Here is a 20,041-nt window from a genome sequence, read left to right as displayed (position 1 = left end):
AGAGAGGGCTGGGCTCCCCCAACGAGCTGTCTGCCATGGGGTGTCAGTATCTGCTTCTCACCCTGCTGCAGGAACTGGGGGGCAAGGCTTACTCTCAGGACCTGTCTCGGAGCCCACAGAGCCTCAGCGACACAGGCTATTCCTCCGATGGCATCTCCAGCTCCCAGAGTGAGATCACAGGTGTTGTACAGCAAGAGATGGAGCAGCTGGACAGTGCAGGAGTGACAGGGCCACGCCCGCCCAGCCCCTCTGAGCTCCACAAGGTAGGGAGCAGCATGCGGCCTTCACTGGAGGCCCATAGCACGCGGCCTTCACTGGAGGCCCAGGGCCCAGCCCCCAGTGGCGAGCGGAGCAAGCCCCCCTGCAGCAGCAGTGGTGAAGAGCAGAAGCGGCGGCCCCACTCCTTGTCCATCATGCCTGAGACCTTTGACTCTGATGAGGAGCTGGAGGATATCCTGGAGGAAGAGGAAGACTCTCTGAAGTGGGGGCGCCAGAGTGAGCAGCGGGACACAGCAGAGTCCTCAGATGACTTTGGCAGCCAGCTGAGGCACGACTATGTGGAGGACAGCAGCGAGGGTGGCTTGTCCCCTCTTCCACCCCAGCCCCCTGCCCGGGCAGCAGAACTGACTGATGAGGAGTTCATGCGACGGCAGATACTGGAGATGAGTGCTGAGGAAGACAACCTGGAAGAGGATGATGCTGCCACCTCCGGGCATAGCATGGCCAAACATGGCACCCAGAAGGGTGGCCCCAGGCCCAAGCCTGAGCCCAGCCAAGAACCAATAGCACTGCCCAAGAGGCGCCTGCCCCACAATGCCACCACAGGCTACGAGGAGCTGCTCTCCGAGGGAGGCCCAGCAGAGGCCACCGATGGCACTGGGGCCCTGCAGGGTGGGCTCCGCCGCTTCAAGACCATTGAGCTCAATAGCACGGGCAGCTATGGCCATGAGCTGGACCTTGGCCCAGGCCCCGACCCCAGCCTGGACAGGGAGCCTGAGCTGGAGATGGAGAGCCTGACAGGCTCTCCTGAGGACCGCTCCCGTGGGGAGCACTCCTCCACACTGCCTGCCTCCACGCCGAGCTATACCTCGGGCACTTCTCCCACCTCCCTGTCTTCACTGGAGGAGGACAGCGACAGCAGCCCCAGCCGCCGGCAGCGGCTGGAAGAAGCAAAGCAGCAGCGAAAGGCCCGGCACCGCTCCCATGGGCCCCTGCTGCCCACCATCGAGGACTCATCCGAGGAGGAGGAGCTGCGGGAGGAGGAGGAGCTGCTGCGTGAGCAGGAGAAGATGCGGGAGGTAGAACAGCAGCGCATCCGCAGCACGGCCCGCAAGACCCGGCGTGACAAGGAAGAGCTGCGGGCCCAGCGGCGGCGTGAGCGCTCCAAGACCCCCCCTAGCAACCTGTCGCCCATTGAGGATGCTTCCCCCACGGAGGAGCTGAGGCAGGCAGCCGAAATGGAGGAGCTGCATCGCTCCTCCTGCTCGGAGTACTCACCCTCTCCCTCCCTTGACTCAGAGGCTGAAGCCCCGGATGGTGGCCCCACCCGGCTCTATAAGTCAGGCAGTGAGTACAACCTGCCCACCTTTATGTCTCTCTACTCACCGACTGAGACACCTTTGGGTAGCTCCACCACTCCCAGTTCCGGCCGGCCCCTCAAGAGTGCTGAGGAGGCCTATGAGGAGATGATGCGAAAGGCTGAGCTGCTCCAGCGGCAACAGGGCCAGGCGGCAGGGGGCCGGGGGCCCCATGGTGGCCTGTCTCAGCCCATAGGCCCCCGAGGCCAGGGTTCCTTCGAATACCAGGACACCCCAGATCATGACTATGGCAGGGCTGCTCAGCCTGCCTCGGAGGACACACCAGCTGGCCTGGGAGCAGCTGTGTATGAGGAAATTCTTCAAACATCACAGAGCATTGCCCGCATGCATCAGGCCTCCTCACGGGACCTGGCCTTTGCTGAGGACAAGAAGAAGGAGAAGCAGTTTCTAAATGCTGAGAGTGCATACATGGACCCAATGAAGCAAAATGGCGGCCCACTTACCCCTGGTACCAGTCCCACCCAGCTTGCTGCCCCTGTGTCTTTCTCCACCTCCACCTCCTCCTCCTCAGACAGCAGCGGGGGCCGAGTCATTCCTGACGTCCGCGTTACTCAGCATTTTGCAAAGGAGCCTCAGGACCCCCTCAAGCTGCACAGCTCTCCTGCCTCCCCCAGCTCTGCCTCCAAGGAGATAGGCATATCCTTTTCTCAAGGCCCTGGGACCCCAGCCACCACAGCTGTGGCTCCTTGTCCAGCAGGCCTGCCACGAGGGTATATGACTCCGACCTCCCCAGCAGGCTCCGAGCGGAGCCCTTCACCCTCTTCCACAGGCCACAGCTATGGACAGAGCCCAACCACTGCAAACTATGGGTCCCAAACTGAGGAGCTACCCCAGGCCCCCAGTAGTCCTACTGCCAGTGGACAGGCTGCCAGAGAGAAGCCCCTGAGTGTGAGTGATGGTGAGAGCAGTGCTCCCCAGCCTGCCCGGGGATATTCCTACTTCGTGGGCTCCAGCCCACCTCTCTCCCCATCTTCTCCCTCAGAGAGTCCCACATTCTCCCCTGGCAAGCTGGGCCCAAGGGCCACAGCAGAGTTCTCTACACAGACGCCAAGCCCAACCCCTGCCTCGGACATGCCACGGAGCCCTGGTGCCCCCACCCCAACACCTATGGTGGCTCAGGGCACACAAACACCACACCGACCCAGCATGCCTCGCCTGGTATGGCAGCAGTCCTCTCAGGAGGCCCCCTTTACGGTCGTCACACTGGCATCAGATGCCTCCAGCCACACCAGGATGGTACATGCCAGTGCCTCCACCTCCCCAGTATGCTCACCCACTGACACCCAGCCCACCACCCACAGCTACAGTCAGACAATGCCTCCCAGTGTGTCTCAGCTGACCCCAGAGCCACCTGGGCCACCTAGCTTCCCACGGGCACCTAGTGCTGGTGCGGATGGGTCCCTTGCTCTATATGGCTGGGGCGCCCTCCCTGCCGAGAACATCTCTTTGTGCCGTATCTCCTCTGTCCCTGGAACATCTAGGGTCGAGCCAGGCCCCAGGCCCCCTGGTAGTGCTGTGGTAGACCTTCGCACAGCCGTCAAGCCCACACCCATCATCCTTACCGACCAGGGCATGGACCTGACCTCTCTTGCTGTGGAAGCGAGGAAGTACGGCCTTGCCCTGGATCCAATCCCAGGACGGCAGTCAACTGCTGTGCAGCCTTTGGTTATCAACCTCAACGCCCAGGAGCAGACCCATGCCTTCCTCAGCACCGCCACCACCGTGAGCATCACCATGGCCTCATCTGTGCTCATGGCTCCACAAAAGCAGCCTGTGGTCTATGGAGACCCCTTCCAGAGCCGGCTTGACTTTGGCCAGGGTGCGGGTAGCCCTGTATGCCTGGCCCAGGTCAAGCAGGTAGAGCAGGCTGTCCAGACAGCCCCATACCGAGGTGGGCCCCGGGGAAGACCCAGGGAGGCCAAGTTTGCCAGGTATAACCTGCCCAACCAGGTAGCGCCTCTGGCCAGAAGGGATGTTTTGATTACTCACATGGGCACTGCCCAGAGTGTTGGCCTCAAATCGGGTCCAGTACCAGAGCCTGGTGCTGAACCCCACCGGGCCACCCCTGCAGAGCTGCGGTCACATGCTCTACCAGGTGCCAGAAAGCCACACACAGTGGTAGTGCAGATGGGAGAGGGCACAGCAGGTACTGTGACTACACTGCTCCCAGAGGAGCCAGCAGGTGCCCTGGACCTCACTGGGATGAGGCCTGAGAGCCAGCTGGCTTGCTGTGACATGGTCTACAAGTTCCCCTTTGGCAGTAGCTGCACAGGCACCTTCCACCCTGCCCCCAGCGCATCTGAGAAGAGTGTGGCAGACGTTGCCCCACCTGGCCAAAGCAGTGGCCCCTTCTACAGTCCCCGAGACCCTGAGCCTCCCGAGGCCCCCACCTACCGGGCACAGGTGGGGCCTGGGCCCCATGAGGAGCAGAGGCCTTACCCACAGGGCCTCCCTGGCAGGCTGTATGCCTCCATGTCTGACACCAATTTGGCTGAGGCTGGCCTCAACTACCATGCCCACAGGATTGGGCAGCTCTTCCAGGGCCCTGGACGAGACTCAGCTATGGACCTCAGCTCACTGAAGCACTCCTACAGCCTAGGCTTTGCGGACGGACGCTACCTTGGGCAAGGCTTGCAGTATGGCTCATTCACGGACCTGCGTCATCCTACAGATCTGTTGACTCACCCGCTTCCCATGCGGCGTTACAGCTCAGTGTCAAACATCTACTCAGACCACAGATATGGCCCACGGGGAGATGCAGCTGTTTTTCAGGAGGCCAGCCTAGCCCAGTATAGTGCCACCACGGCCCGCGAGATTAGCCGCATGTGTGCTGCCCTCAACTCCATGGACCACTATGGAGGACGGCATGGCAGTGGTGGTAGTGGCCCTGACCTCATGCAGTATCAGCCCCAGGCTGGGCCTGGGCTCAGTGCCCAGCAGGGTCTGACTCCCCTCAGACCTGGCCTCCTTGGGAATCCGACCTTCCCAGAGGGCCACCCAAGTCCTGGGAACCTGGCCCACTACAGGCCTACAGCAGGCCAGGGAACAACAGTCAGACAGCTGCTGCCATCTACAGCCACTGTGCGTGCAGCCGATGGCATGATCTACTCGACTATCAACACCCCAATTGCTGCAACACTGCCCATCACCACCCAGCCTGCCTCAGTACTGCGGCCCATGGTGCGTGGCGGCATGTACAGGCCTTACGCATCTGGTGGAGTCACAGCTGTACCACTCACCAGCCTGACACGTGTGCCCATGATTGCCCCCCGTGTACCTCTTGGGCCCACAGGGCTGTACCGATATCCTCCCCCAAGTAGATTCCCCACTGCTTCCAGCATTCCACCTGCTGAGGGTCCTGTCTACCTGGGGAAACCTGTTGCCAAGGCCCCAGGAGCTGGGGGCCCACTAAGGCCAGCAGGGGCTGCTCGGGAAGAACCCCTTTCCACAGCCACCCCTGCTGCCATCAAGGAGGCTGTAGCAGCCCCGATGGCTGGCCAGAAGCCACCAGTAGATGCTGCTCCTGGGGGCAGCAGTGGGGCCCTTAGCCGGCCAGGGCTGGAGAAGGAGGAAGCATCACAGGAGGAGAGGCAGCGGAAGCAGCAGGAGCAGCTACTACAACTAGAGCGAGAGCGGGTGGAGCTGGAGAAACTGCGGCAGCTGCGGCTGCAGGAGGAGCTGGAGCGGGAGCGTGTGGAGCTGCAGAGGCACCGCGAGGAGGAGCAGCTGCTGGTGCAGCGGGAGCTGCAGGAGCTGCAGACCATCAAGCACCATGTGCTGCAGCAGCAACAGGAGGAACGGCAGGCTCAGTTTGCCCTGCAGCGAGAACAGCTAGCACAGCAGCGTCTGCAGCTGGAGCAAATCCAGCAACTGCAGCAGCAGCTGCAGCAGCAGCTGGAGGAGCAGAAGCAGAGGCAAAAGGCCCCCTTCCCTGTGGCTTGTGAGGTACCTGGGCGAGGGCCTCCCCCAGCAGCCACCGAGCTGGCTCAGAATGGCCAGTACTGGCCACCCCTGACCAACACCGCCTTCATCGCAGTGGCGGGGCCTGAGGGGCCTGGACAGCCTCGTGAGCCCATGATGCACCGGGGTCTCCCCAGCTCTGCCTCGGACATGTCACTGCAGACGGAGGAGCAGTGGGAGGCAGGCCGCAGTGGCATCAAGAAGCGGCACTCTATGCCACGCCTGCGGGATGCCTGTGAGCCAGAGGCAGGGCCTGAGCCCAGCGGGGCCAGGAGGATTGCAGACAGTAGTGTGCAGACGGATGATGAGGATGGGGAGGGCCGCTACCTCCTGACCCGGCGGCGCCGAGCACGGCGGAGTGCTGACTGCAGCGTGCAGACTGACGATGAGGACAGTGCTGAGTGGGAGCAGCCAGTACGACGACGCCGGTCCCGTCTTTCCCGCCACTCAGACTCTGGCTCTGACAGCAAGCATGATGCCACTGCCTCGTCATCCACTGCCACCACCACTGCAAGGGCCATGAGCAGTGTGGGCATCCAGACCATCAGTGACTGCTCTGTGCAGACAGAGCCTGACCAGCTGCCCAGAGTCTCTCCAGCCATCCACATCACAGCTGCCACTGACCCCAAGGTGGAGATCGTCAGGTACATATCGGCACCAGAGAAGACTGGGCGTGGGGAGAGCCTGGCCTGCCAGACAGAGCCGGATGGCCAGGCCCAGGGTGTAGCCGGGCCACAGATTGTAGGGCCAACTGCCATCAGCCCCTACCTGCCTGGCATCCAGATCGTCACCCCAGGGCCCCTGGGCAGATTTGAAAAAAAGAAGCCGGATCCCCTGGAGATTGGATACCAGGGCCACCTGCCCCCGGAGTCCCTCTCACAGCTTGTGAGCCGCCAGCCTCCCAAGTCCCCCCAGGTCCTCTACTCACCAGTCTCACCCCTGTCCCCCCACCGGCTCCTGGACACTTCCTTTGCTTCCAGTGAGAGGCTGAACAAGGCTCACGTGAGTCCCCAGAAGCACTTCACAGCTGACAGCGCTCTCCGCCAGCAGACGCTGCCTCGCCCCATGAAGACCCTGCAGCGGTCCTTGTCTGACCCTAAGCCCCTCAGCCCCACCGCCGAGGAGTCTGCCAAAGAGAGGTTCTCCCTCTACCAGCACCAGGGGGGACTGGGTAGCCAGGTATGGGCACAGGGGCTGGTCCAGGGTGGGACAGGGGTCTCTGCCTAGCTTGGGGTGGGGCGTGGGGGGGCCTTACAGGGAGGGGCTTCTTCTGGGGTGGGGTGGAGTCATCTCCAGCTCCAGAGGCCCAGAGGAAGGAGTCAAAGAATGGACCTTCCTCGATGCACATCTAGTGGAGCCTGCAGCCTGGCAAGGACGTCCTGGGCAAATACATACACATATGTGGGCCTCCACAGCCAGCCATCCAGACACCGCCAGAAACTTCAGCCTCTCCTTAGCACTGCCCCTTCACAGCCCATATCTAGTTCAGCCCCTGCCGCTTCCTCCTTCAGGCCTCCTCAGCTCTCCATTCCAGTCTGGGCCCCTCCCACTCCAAACCTCTACTTCAGAGGTTTCCTGGGAAAATCAGTAACACAGACCTGGCTGGGCTGGTCCCCACTCCCCAGCCCTGGCCTGGCTTCCATTGCCCCACAGGAAGCCCAATCCCCTTGGCCTAGCATTCAAGGCCTGTCTTAACCGGCTGCAGCATGCTCTCTGCCTCGTCTTGTCCCCTGCCCCTATCTGGCCCTCAGTAAATCTGTTTACACTCCTCTCTGCTCCGTTAGATAGGGGCTCCTGGAGCATAAGCTTACCCTTGTCTGTGGCTTTAGTTGCCAATGACATCCTAGGACTGTGATAGGTAGCCTGCTGGGACTGCTGTGGAGGGGAAAATGGGGTTGTGAGGGCCTGATGCTAAGGGCTTTGAGTGCCAGGCTGAGGAGGGTGGGCTTTCCTGAAGTCCCTTGGAGCCTCTGGAGGTTTTAGGCAGGCGAGACAGGACAACTGGGTATTTTAGAAAGCTTTCTGGGCAGAGTGTGGGTGGATGGGCTGGAGGAAGACTGCACAGTGGCCCTGGGGAGAGGGAGTAGGAGCCAGAGGCATTATGAGGTGTATTTGCCTGGGTGTGATGCAGAGAGGAGAAGGTGGGGCCTCATGTTGGGGTTGTGTAGGTGATGAGCTTGAGTAGTGGAAAGCCCTGGGGTGTGCAGGCCAGAGCGGGAGAGGGTGGGATTAGGAGTCTGGGCTGGCAGGGAGGACAAGTCAGAGAGGCAGGTGGTCTTGGCTCTAGGCTAGGGTAGGCACAGAGCTCCCATGAGCTGGCCATGTGGGGCCATGCCACGATGGGTACTCATGGTGTACAGCCAAAATAATGAAAGACGGACAACAGAGTGAGGAGTTCAGAAAGTGAAATGTATTACATTAAAGGCCCACCTTTCATTCTGAGGTTTTGGGGCACACTATCATTTCCTTTATGACATACAGTGAGAGTAAGTGGAAGGTTTTTATGTAGTTGCCTGGCAAGGTAAAAAGTAAGAAGCCCAATGTTAGTCCCCAGTGTATTTTGGGGATTTGGGTAGTCCATGAAACCCAAAATCCTGGGGCATTCTGGGAAGGCTAGGAGCTAGAGACAAAGGGAGGACCTGGGGCAAACCTTCTGGCAACGTGGAGCAACAGGCAGGTGAGGAGGGCCCCATGGAGGACAGTGTTAGGGAGCCTGAGCCAGGAAGCCATGCAGCTGGAGATAGGGCTGAAGAGGACCTAGAGGAGTGGTGGCAGCCCCAGAGAGTGGTGGGCTGACAGGGATGTAGAGGGCCCTGGGGGCCGGGCCGAGGGTACCACTGGGCCAAGGGTGCTGCAGGGCAGCAGGAGGAGAGTGGGCAGGCAGCTGAATTGCATGTCACTTTAGAGAGGAGTAGGGTAAGAAGCAGAAAAAGACTTAGAGCCTGCAGCAACTGACAGTCAGCACGGGTCCCTTCCCATGATCCTCTAGGAAGCCTGGTGGGCCCAGGACCCACACCACTCCTGTCCATGGCCCTGCACTGCTCTTGGCCCCCACCATCTGCTAGTACCCAAACCCAGAGCCAGACCTGTACTCTCCTGACCTCAGGACACTCAGGGAGGTGGAGGATGGCAAGCCCACTGGAAATGTGGAGGGGTTCTCAGAGGCTCTGGGTGCCAGGCCAGTACTAGACACCAGCACAGAGGGGCATCTGCTCCTTCCCTACTCTCCTGCTGCCCAAAGCTCTGTGACACGATCACAGGTCTTCTCTCCAAGGCCAGTGGGTGGGCAAGGTAGTCCTTAAGGCTGCCTGGTGAACCAGGGTGCTGACAGTGTGGAGCCCAGTCCCTACCCCAGCCCAGGCCAGGGTTCTTCCACCCTGTGCCCCACCAAGCCAACCACACCTTGGGTCTCAGTGCTGCCCGCCCTTCCCTCTGTCTCAGGTGTCGGCGCTACCACCCAACGGCCTGGTCCGCAAGGTGAAGCGGACACTGCCCAGCCCCCCTCCAGAGGAGGCTCACCTACCCCTGGCTGGCCAGGCTCCCCCACAGCTGTATGCGGCCAGCTTGCTGCAGCGTGGGCTGGTGGGGCCCACCGCTGTCCCTGCCACCAAAGCCAGCCTGCTCCGGGAGCTGGACCGGGACCTGCGGCTGGTGGAGCATGAGTCCACCAAGTTGCGCAAGAAGCAGGCAGAACTGGATGAGGAGGAGAAGGAGATCGACGCCAAGCTCAAGTACCTGGAGCTGGGCATCACACAGCGCAAAGAGTCTTTGGCCAAAGACCGGGGTGGCCGTGACTACCCACCCTTGCGTGGTCTCGGCGAGCATCGTGACTACCTGTCCGACAGCGAGCTCAACCAGCTGCGGCTCCAGGGCTATGCTGCTCCGGCTGGCCAGTATGCAGATTTCCCTGTCACTGCCGCAGCTCCTGCCACCCCCTCTGGCCCCACTGCCCTGCAGCAGCCCCAGTTCCCACCTCCGGCCCCACAGTACACTGCAGGCAGTAGTGGACCAACTCAGAATGGATTCCCAGCCCACCAAGCACCAACCTACCCTGGGCCCAGCCCGTACCCAGCACCTGCCTTTCCTCCTGGTGCCAGTTACCCAGCTGAGCCTGGCCTGCCAAGCCAGCAGGCTTTCCATCCCACAGGCCATTATGCAGCCCAAACAGCCATGCCAACCACACAGAGCACCCTTTTCCCTGTCTCAGCTGACAGCCGTACTCCGCCCCAGAAGCCGCGTCAGACATCACTGGCTGACTTGGAGCAGAAGGTGCCCACTAACTATGAGGTGATTGCCAGCCCTGTTGTGGCCATGTCTTCAGCCCCATCTGAAACCAGCTATAGTGGCCCAGCAGTAAGCAGCAGCTATGAGCAAAGCAAGGCCCCTGAGCTGTCCCGGGCCAGTGACCGTAGCAGTGTGAGCCTGAGCCCAGCCCCCACCTACCCCTCTGACTCAAACTACACCAGCCTGGAGCAGAATGTCCCTCGGAACTATGTGATGATTGATGACATCAGTGAGCTGACCAAGGACAGCACCTCCACTGCCCCTGATAGTCAGCGACTGGAGCCCATGGGACCAAGCAGCAGTGGACGTCCAGGGAAAGAGCCAGGAGAACCAGGTGTCCTTGAGGGGCCTACACTGTCCTGCTGTTATGCCAGAGGGGAGGAAGAATCTGAGGAGGACTCGTATGACCCGCGTGGGAAGAGCAGCCATCACCGGAGTGTGGAGAGCAATGGCCGACCAGCCAGCACCCACTACTACAGTGATAGCGACTACAGACATGGGGCTCGAGCAGAGAAGTATAGTCCAGGCCCCATGGGGCCCAAGCATCCCTCCAAGAGCCTGGCCCCAGCTGCTGTCTCCTCAAAGCGCAGCAAGCACCGGAAGCAGGCCATGGAGCAAAAGATCTCCAAGTTCTCACCAATTGAAGAGGCCAAGGATGTGGAGTCAGACCTGGCCTCCTACCCAACCCCTGCAGTCAGCAGCAGCCTGGCCTCTCGGGGCAGGAAGTTCCAGGATGAAATCACCTATGGGCTCAAGAAGAACGTGTATGAGCAGCAGAGGTACTATGGGGTGTCTGGCCGGGACCCAGTGGAGGAGGATGATCGCATGTACGGCGGGAGCAGCCGGTCCCGGGTGGCATCTGCATACAGTGGGGAGAAGCTATCCAGCCATGACTTCAGTGGCCGGGGCAAGGGATATGAGCGGGAACGGGAGGAGCGACTTCAAAAAGCAGGCCCAAAGCCCTCATCCCTGAGCATGGCCCATGGCCGGGTCCGGCCCCCCATACAGAGCCAGGCCTCTGAAGAGGACAGCCCCGTCAGCCCCTTGGGACGGCCCCGCCCCACTGGGGGCACTCTCCCTCCTGGGGACACCTGCCCACAGTTCTGCTCCAGCCACTCCATGCCTGATGTCCAGGAGCATGTCAAGGATGGACCAAGGGCCCACGCATATAAGCGTGAGGAGGGCTACATCCTGGACGATTCCCACTGCGTAGTTTCCGACAGTGAAGGTAATGGCAGACGGGGGTGATTTCTGCAGATGCTCGGCACCTGGGGGGCCTGCCTGCTTGTGGGGCCCTGGGCCCAGAGATGTCCCAGTAGGGCCTGGCCTGACGCATCATCTAGTGGGCCCTGCTGCAGGCTGCGCTTCTTGCCTGCTTTACCTGCACCCTGGCCCCAGTAGTGGGAGGGTGGGCTGGGGGCCTAGTGTTATGCTTGTGGCTGTGGTACCCACCTGGTTTCCTTGCATGGCTTCAGCTGGGCCTCCTCCTGTGATCAACCTGGGGGTTGATGGTGTTCTATTTTTGGTCTCTGAAGCGTATCACCTGGGCCAGGAGGAGACAGACTGGTTTGATAAGCCCCGGGATGCCCGCTCTGACCGGTTCAGGCACCATGGGGGCCATGCAGTCTCCTCCTCTTCCCAGAAGCGAGGCTCTGCCAGGCACAGCTACCACGACTATGATGAGCCCCCTGAGGAGGGCCTGTGGCCACACGATGAGGGTGGCTCGGGCCGCCATGCCTCAGCCAAGGAACACCGGCACCACAGTGACCACGGGCGGCACTCAGGCCGCCACGCTGGTGAGGAGCCTGGCCGGCGTGCTGCCAAACCGCATGTTCGGGACCTGGGTCGCCATGAGGCCCGGCCTCACCCTCAACCCAGCCCTTCCACAGTCGTGCAGAAGAAGGGTCAGCCTGGGTACCCCAGCCCTGCTGAATACTCACAGCCATCCCGTACCCCATCAGCGTACCATCATGCCTCTGACAGCAAGAAGGGCTCCCGGCAGGCCCACTCCGGGCCCGCTGCACTGCAGCCAAAGCCAGAACCCCAGCCGCAGCCACAGCCGCAAGGTCGGCAGGCAGCTCCAGGGCCACAGCAGTCACAGCCACCGCCATCCAGGCAGATGCCCTCAGTGACAGCATCGCGCCAGCTGCAGACACAGCAGCAGCAGCAAGGTCTTGGGCTACAGCCCCCCCAGCAGGCCTCATCACAGGCTCGGCTGCAGCAGCAGGGCCAGCCAACTGCTCGGGGCTCAGCCCCTGCTGCCAGCCAGCCATCAGGGAAGCCTCAGCCAGGCCCCACGACAGCCACAGGCCCACAGCCAGCAGGACCGGTAAGTAGGGCTCCAGTGCATGGATCCTACCCAGGGTGGATGTTACAACTGCAGCTTGGACATCCCTTGGTTCCAGGCTGGGCTTGGGCAGAGTCCATGGGTAGTATCTCAGCTATGGGTTCTATGTTGCAGCCACGGGCAGAACAGGCAAATGGCTCTAAAGGGACAACCAAAGCACCCCAGCAGGGGAGGCCTCCTCAGGCCCAACCACCACCAGGACCTGGACCTGCAGGTGAGCCTACACTTTGGTGCCCTCAGCTATGCCCCAGGATACCTCTCCCTGCACCCATTGGTGCCCTGAGCACGCACTGCATGCCCTCACTGCTCCCTGAGAAGGTGCCCAATAGGCTATAGACCTCCCCAGCAGAAAAGAAGCCTGGGGTTAGAATGAGCCAATGGGGTCACCAGCCTGGGGCCTTAGGGCCCAGGCAGCTCTGGGCAGGCAACATGGAAGGGACTGGTGAGCACAGGGCCAGGACCATGGCTTCTTCCTCTCTCCTTTCCCCTTCCCTCCTCTCTTCTGCCTTCTCATCCTCCTTTTCCTTTTCTTCCCTTTCTCCTTCTTTACCTTCCTCAACTTCCTTTTTTATGCTTCTTTCCACCCCTTTTCTTCCTGTTCTCATCTTCCTCTTTATTCTTCTATTCTCATCCTCACCCTCCTGCCTCATGGGGTACCTGTGTTCAGATTCCCTCATGTCTCCTCTCCCACTCACAGCCTAAAGAGCCAGGCCAAGTGTGGCTCATGATGGTGGTTTCTTTCTCTCTAGGCTTGAAGGCTGGAGCCAGACCTGGAGGGACCCCAGGAGCTCCTGCTGGCCAGCCAGGTGCCGATGGGGAGAGCGTGCTCTCCAAGATCCTCCCTGGTGGGGCAGCAGAGCAGGCCGGCAAGCTGACGGAAGGTAGGCACTGCCTATGGCCAGGTCCATGGTGGGCAGCTGCTCCAGGGCCCTACTCTGGGAGAGGTTGGGTCTGGGGAATGATTCTAAACTCGGTCATTCAGGCCAGGCCAGCCCAAAGGCACACTTGCTGCTGCCTAGTGGTTCTCTGGGTGGTCCTTACCCCTTGGGCTAAGCTCGGCTTCACTATGCCAAATGGCCCTGACTAGGAGGAAGTCTGACCCAATTTCTTGACACCTCTGTTCTTTTTCTATGTTGTAGCTGTCTCTGCTTTTGGCAAAAAATTTTCCTCATTCTGGTGACCATGCCCTGCAGGGTAAGTATGAGCTACCTGTACCCAGCCTACCTGGGAAAGGCCTGAGGCCCTCATGTGGGAGCCTCCAAGTCCTGAGGGATTCTCTGGGGAGAGTCTGGTCTTCAGCTGCAGGTGATATGGCCAGAGCTGCAGTGTCCTCTCCTAAGAGTGTGGGAAGAAGAGGAGGAAAAGGAGGGACCTTGTGCTCAGAGGCCCCGACATGGAGCCAACTCAGTAGAGGTCTTCAGCAAAGGGAAGCCAGGGCCAATGTCTGCTTGTCTTTCTCCACCACCCCCTTTCTCCCCACAGGGCTCTCACAGCTATGAGTTGGCATTAGGTTGTAGGTGGGACCCACTGGGATGCAGCTTCTCCCCAACCCTCCTCTGTAAATGCTCCACAGGCTCTTGAAGAGATGAAGGGAGATGGTATCATTGCTGTGGAAAAATCTCTGGAGTCAGAGGCCTGGGCGCAGCTCTGGACTCTGCGTATAACAGTGAGTGTCAAGCCCAGGGTGGTATGGGTCAGAGGAAAGGGTGAAGGGCCAAGGCCTGGCTGACTAGATCCACCCAGTTCCTACAAGAATGAACTAGAAGGCACCTGGTGGGCTTCCTTCACCTGTGACAGGCCCAGCAGCTATCCGGGAGGCAGAGACCACTGAGCTGGCTGAGAGGACTCAGGTAGTAACCTTGGGGAAGGGTCCAGCAAAGCCAACCATGCCCCACAACCTAGGGTCTGTGCACTGGGCACTGATTCCAAAGCCCATTTGCTGAGGCCTGGTGCTGGTGACTTTGCCTCAGCCAGAAAAGTGAGGCCAGAGTCTCCAAACCCTGCAGAGCTTAGCAGCCCTGGGCATAAAGTCAAGACACTGTTGGCTTCACGCACTGAGCTTGTGACCTGCAAGGTGGAAGAGCAGAATGAGTAGAGAGGCAGAGAGGAAAGGGAGGTTACCTATACAGGTGGTCTCAGTCTCATATCAGGTTAGCCCAGGGAGAGAGTAGAAGGGCCTCAGATTGGCGGCCAAGGCAGGACAGAAGCCTCCTCGAGCCTTCTCTTGCCCTGGCCCTGCCTCTGCGGGGAAGGAGAAGGTGGTGCATCATCCAGGATGGCAGGGAGGGTAGCCTGGCTGTTGGCACTGCTCTGTGAACAGCCAGGGACCACCTCCTACCATTCCATAGTCCTGGAACCCTCTTATTCTCCCTCCTTTGGCACTTCTCAAGTTAAGAGTATGGAGGTTTGGGCACTTCTTATGGTGGGCAGGCCGGGCAGTTAGCAAGCAAATCACAAAGGAGCCCTGGAGCCAGCAGGAGCCCTTGCCTAGGCCAGGCCTGCTGATAGGAAGGCACTGGGTATAGTATTGAAAGGGCTTCCTGTCTCTGGAGGAACAATGAGGGGTCTGGAGAGGCCCAGTCTTCCATCCACTTTGTTTATTCCACAAATGTTTGTCAAGCCCTAGGCAGGTGCTGGGCTCTATTCCAGGCACTGGGAATATGGCAGGGAACAAAACCAAGTCCTTGCCCTCTGAAGCTGACTGTCCATTAAGGGGGACAGAGAATAAATAAGTTAAAAAATAAAAATTAGATTAAAAAGGTAATTTCTGAAGGTGATAAGTGTTATGAAGCCAGTGAAGCAGGGTTATGGGGCAGAGCTGTCTGCTCTAGGGAAAGTGGTCAGTGCGAGGTAAGGCTCGAGGGAGGAGAAGAGGCTGCTGCAGGGTGTTCCGAGGTGAGGGAAGAGCACCAACAGAGGCTCTGATGTGAGGATGAGACAAGTGGGCCTTAGGGATGGGCAAAAGGCAGCACAGCCAGAGCCACAGTGGTCAGGGATGAAGTCTGAGGGGGCGGGAGCCAGCTGGGGTGGGCTTTGGAGGTCAAAGAAAAGAGCCTGGAATTTATTCTAATTATAGTAGGCACAGTGCAGCACCCCCAGCGCTCTTCCTGCCTTCACCCCATGACAGTGGGCTCCCTGCCGCTTTCCTGCTCAGTCAATGTCTCCCTGGAGCTGCTCTGGAACAGATATGAAATCAGAAATTGTGCTGAGGGGAGGAGAAGGACTTGAGGCAGCCCACGGGCCAGGTTCACGGCAGTACCTACCTTGGGTTTGGGGCCGAGGCTCCATCCTGGAGATGGAAAGGAACCACTGGCATGGCTTTGTTCTGTGTCCTGCCCCACGATGTGGGTAGGCCACTGAGACCACCAACTTTGTAGTTAAAGGAATCTTTCTCAGGGTCTAGCATTTGGCTGATGATTGGGCCAACCAGTCAGCCCTTCTGTGGGGCCCCTCTCCTGGTGTCTTTTATGGCAGTGTCAGAAGTGGGCTGGGAAAGGCTTACCACTTTAAACCAAATCCCATCTCCCTCACTCCTAAGCAAAACAAAAACAACTTGTGTTATATTAAAGAAATGTCCCTTCCCGGCCAACCTAATTTCTTCTTTCTTCCTGTCCTTCTCTTTGTGACCTCAAATCTTCCCAGGCACCCACTCTCCAAGCCTCAGTGAGGTGGGATCCTGTAGGTGAGAAGGAGTTAGGCCTTCGGCACATGGCAGACAGCTGAGAGGAGTCCGGGGCTGGGAAACAGCTGTCCACAGTTCTTGACAAAATCCTACTTTCTTTCCTTCCCCCCTCCCCCTTGTTTCTTCCAAGCATCTACAGTCTGGCAAACCCTTGGCCCAAAGACTCACACCAGGTGGGATGTGGCAGGCGGGCCTCAGTTGAAGACAGAATGTTTTCTAACAGCAGCTGCCTGGGTGAAGCATTTGCTGGACACGTGGGACCACTGGCCCAGGGACCTGTGACTATCTTTCCAGAGACCCTGCTCTCCTCAGGGGACTACCTTCAAGGCACGGCCTTCGTTGGGAGGGAGGAGCCCTCTCCAGAAACCTTGCCACCATGGCAGTCTTGCTGCTCTTCCCACAGCCGCCTTTCTGCGGCCTGGCCAGCCAGGCTTCCAATGCGTTATACACAGAGTTTAGGCACATGCTGCCTGTTTTTGATGGATGCTGCCCTCCCTCCATGATGCCAGAAGTTTTTCCACAGCCTTGGAGAGGGGCTTTGACTGAGGGCTGGAGGCCCCAGTCTCCATTTCCTTCACATTCCAGCTGGCCCAGATCCCTCTGTGGCCACAGGGCCCTGCTCCCCTCACCCTGCCCTCCGGGTGACATTGGAGCAGACTTCCCTGTGGCTAGCGTGAGGTTGGGAGAACTTTACAAACATTAGGACCTAACACTGTCTCATTGATGAAATAAGAGGCCATAGCACCGAAAAGCAGCGTGGGCGCCGGCTGAGGCTTCTCCTAGCCCGTGGATGGCAGCATGCTAGCATGCCTGCCACCATCTCAAAGCCATCCCCCCAGCCATTGTGAGCATCCCAGCAGCACCACCATTGTCTCAAACAGCCGGCTCCTCATTTGTACACCTGGGGATTTCTTTTGATTTCAAGAACAGCCTTAATCATTTCAGTTTTGATTTACGTGTATACCTCATAAACATTTTTCTTTTGTTTCTCCTTCTCCCTTTCTCTCCTCTTTCTCTTTGCTCACCTCCTTGCCTCTTTCCTCCACCACCTTTTGTGACTGATGGTGTGGTTTCCTCTCTGCTCTGTCCCTGCTCAGCACAGGGAGAATGTTGACTTAGAAGCAATAGTGGGCAGCAGGCCACCAAGAGCACAACCCCAGGGCGAGGTCTAGGGAGGCCCCTCAGCCCGCCTCTGTTTACTGTGCAATTCCAGACCTTCTTAAGCCATCACCAGTGGGCGTGCTCAGAGCAGAGGGGCCAGAGCTCCTGCCAATCAAGGGAAGGGTCCAGAGCCCTGTGTTGGGAAGAGTGGCACTGTCCATCCACCTGGTGGACTGGGTGACATTCCTCCCTAAGGCCCTTCCTTTGGGGGCCTCCCTTCATCATAGGCACAGCCACAAGTCTCATCTCTAACCTTCTATGCAATGAAATATAAACCCTCAAAGACAACTGTTAATATTTAATAAATTCCATGTTATGTATAAGGAGTTAATTGCAAACATGCAATTGAGAACTGGATAGATATGCTCATATCAAACCCCCCACCCTCCCTGCTCCCACTGTGTGTGTAAAATTCTCAGTCTGTGGCATGTTTGACCTGTGGCAGGACTCGCTGCTGCCAGGTGAGTCACCGCCTGTCCCGCAGTGGAGCATGCACAGCTCGCAGCCTCTTTGCACGATTTCATCCATTTTAAATGCTCGACCCTCTTGCTTGGAGTTCTTTTTGCCTCAGAACCTCTCCTTCAGGAGTACTTCTAGCTGACTTCTGCACGAGCTAGTGAGGACCTGCTGGAATTGTTGCCTGAGCATGCCAGGCTGCAGGCCAGGCAGTGCAAGGCCCCAAACACCCTGCAGGTTTCTCTGACCAAGATAGAGGTGAAAATGAGTCTTTGGAGTAGACATGCTGGTGGGAGCCCACACAAGGTGTGTGTCCATCAACATTCTGAAGGTTTGCAATAGGATTTCCGTCTGTAAGTCACTCCCGCTCTTACTCTAGCCCTGAGCCAGAGGTATCTGGCTGCCCCTTCCCAGGGGTGGCACTGCTCAAGGGCAGAGCTGGGCTGCATCTGTGGCCAGAGAGACAGAGGCCAACGGCAGGGCCTGGCTGTGTCTTGGGGACCCCAGCTTCTGACTGCACCTGCTCAATGCATCTCCTTGGTGGCTGGGAGGCTCAAAGGTTTATGAGCCAGGAGATCTAGGCTGGAGCCAGGGATCAAAGATCTAGGCTGGTACTCAGAAAGAACTGGACCTCTGGCACTTCTGGTGGGGACAGCTTACAGTGTCATCTTAGACCAGAGCAGGTGTTCACATAGACAGTGGCTTCAAGTTGAGTTTCTTGGGAAGTTTCTCAATAGTACAACTTATAGAAAGTCCTGTTGTGACCCTCTCTGCATGTGTCCCCAGGACATAAACTCCCTGCCCACCCCCATCTCTGAAGCCCAAGTGCCCACTGCTCGTCAGCTTCCCTGTGACGGAGCCAGGAGTGTGGCAGGCAATAGCTGCCTGACCCCTCAAGGCCTAGCCTGCCTCCAGAGTGCTCTGGTTTGCACCATGCATTTCTCAGGGGTCCACGTTTCTCATGCTTTCCTATGAGGTCTACACACCCCTTCAGAGAGGGATCCTGTCCCACCTCTGGCAGCTGTGGATGGGACAGCAGGCTGTCAACCTCTGTGTTTGGCCTGAGACCCTGGCCTTCTCGGACTTGGGCCTCACCCATCCCATGGGGCATCTGCCTCATTCCAGAGATTAGGCCTGGGCTGTATGAGGCCATCTGAGCAAGGGCTGAGGGAGGCCACCATCCAGCACCTCTGACCACCCAGGGCCAGGTCTGTGTGGGGATGTGCCTAGTGGCTGGATACTAGGGGGACAAAGGCAGTAATCCTTCCCACTAAAGGCCAGGGGATGGAACCAGGAGCAGGGAACAGGCAGGGAAATGACAACAGGTCAGCCTCTGTTAGTCTCAGGCTCTAAAATACTGACTTTTCAGCAAATATCCTTCCTGGACAAGCCCTCTGAGTTTGAAATTTCTGACATCTGCCACTTCCTACTCCCCAGTGTACCCACAGGACACATCTGTACCCATCACCCCTTGTGAGGGTGGCTGGAGCAGGCCTCTGGGCCACAAGTGTCCTGGCCTTTTTGTAGATGCAGCTGTGGCTCTGGGGACACTGCAGCCAGAGGCTGAGGGACCAGCATTCAGTGCCTTGGGCAGAGGGGAGCATTGAGCACATCTCCAAATGGGCCAGGGGTCTCTGGGATGCGGTCCAGGCCTTTTCCATACCTGCCTCCCCAGTGTCATGAGCAAGGGCATTGCCTCCTCTGCCCACTTCAGGGCCCAATGCACTCACTTCACAGTGACACCCCCTTCCCCACCATCCACTTAGTCCTTGGGAAAAGAGTGTGGTCTCAGGGCCCATGATGAGGGCAGCAGTGGCAGCAACTATGGCCTTCTGCAACTATGGTCTTCTGGAGCCTGTAGGGAGTTTTTCAGGCAGATCCTTTGCCATGGCAGCATGGTCCTGGCCTGTTGGTCTCTCCCCTGCCCTCATTCCCATCACCCCGTTCTGTAAATACTTGTCATCGTGGACTCCGACAGGGTCAGAGGGACAGGCCTGATCAACTGAAACTCCTCAGAGATGTCATCTTTGCCTGCCTGCGTACCAGCAGCCCTGCTGCCATGTGCACTGGGGTGGCACTGGAGAGCCATGGAAGTCGTGAGATATTGTATGTGTATGCATGTGAACAAGTGTGTGAGTGTGTATGTGTATGCGTGTCTGCCTCATTCAGCCTCTGGGATCAAATCAGCTCCTTCTCTCCAAGTGCAATGCCCTGGAGAGTGGTGGCCACCCACGCCTTTCCCCTGCTAGCTTCCATGTCTCGTTTTTGCTTTCACTCCTTCCCTCCCTCTTTTCCTCTCTCCCTTTCTTTCCTTCTCTCCTTCTTTATTTGAGGGGGGAAGAGTGCTGTACAAAGTCAAACAAACAAGTTTACAGTTGTAAGTGCAATGACCCAAGTCCTCCACACGACCTTGTGAATTGTGTGCCGTCCTCCTGTGCTCCGTGAGAACTCGTGGTACTTCAGTCTCCCTCCCCTGTATTGTGACAAGGTAATTCTGTGGTATCAGAATAAAAGGACTTGATATAAACAACCTACAGACTGTCTCTGGATGGT

The 20,041-nt window shown here is 58.6% G+C and overlaps 1 protein-coding gene across 2 annotated transcripts in view; it reads left to right on the top strand.

Annotated features, from left to right (window-relative positions):
* The window catches only part of BSN (bassoon presynaptic cytomatrix protein), a 97,229-nt gene extending 77,207 nt beyond the window's left edge, over positions 1-20,022 (top strand). Inside the window, exons 5-12 of one of the 2 annotated variants that reach the window (XR_011526976.1) lie at positions 72-6,737; positions 9,000-11,070; positions 11,378-12,171; positions 12,304-12,403; positions 12,939-13,070; positions 13,329-13,383; positions 13,763-13,855; positions 16,002-20,022. Coding sequence is in view for 1 of the 2 variants with exons in the window: in XM_070575253.1 (XP_070431354.1) it covers positions 72-6,737; positions 9,000-11,070; positions 11,378-12,171; positions 12,304-12,403; positions 12,939-13,070; positions 13,329-13,369 (9,804 nt within the window). In the remaining variant the exon portion in view is untranslated. The remainder of the gene's footprint in view (positions 1-71; positions 6,738-8,999; positions 11,071-11,377; positions 12,172-12,303; positions 12,404-12,938; positions 13,071-13,328; positions 13,384-13,762; positions 13,856-16,001) is intronic. The other variant, XM_070575253.1, reaches the window with a different exon arrangement.
* Positions 20,023-20,041: the final 19 nt, after the last annotated feature.

The sequence above is a fragment of the Equus przewalskii genome, chromosome 15, assembly GCF_037783145.1.
Source record: "Equus przewalskii isolate Varuska chromosome 15, EquPr2, whole genome shotgun sequence".
NCBI lineage: Eukaryota > Metazoa > Chordata > Mammalia > Perissodactyla > Equidae > Equus > Equus przewalskii.
The sequence above is the reverse complement of the archived record's forward strand: the minus strand, read 5'-3'. Positions and strand labels throughout refer to the sequence as shown.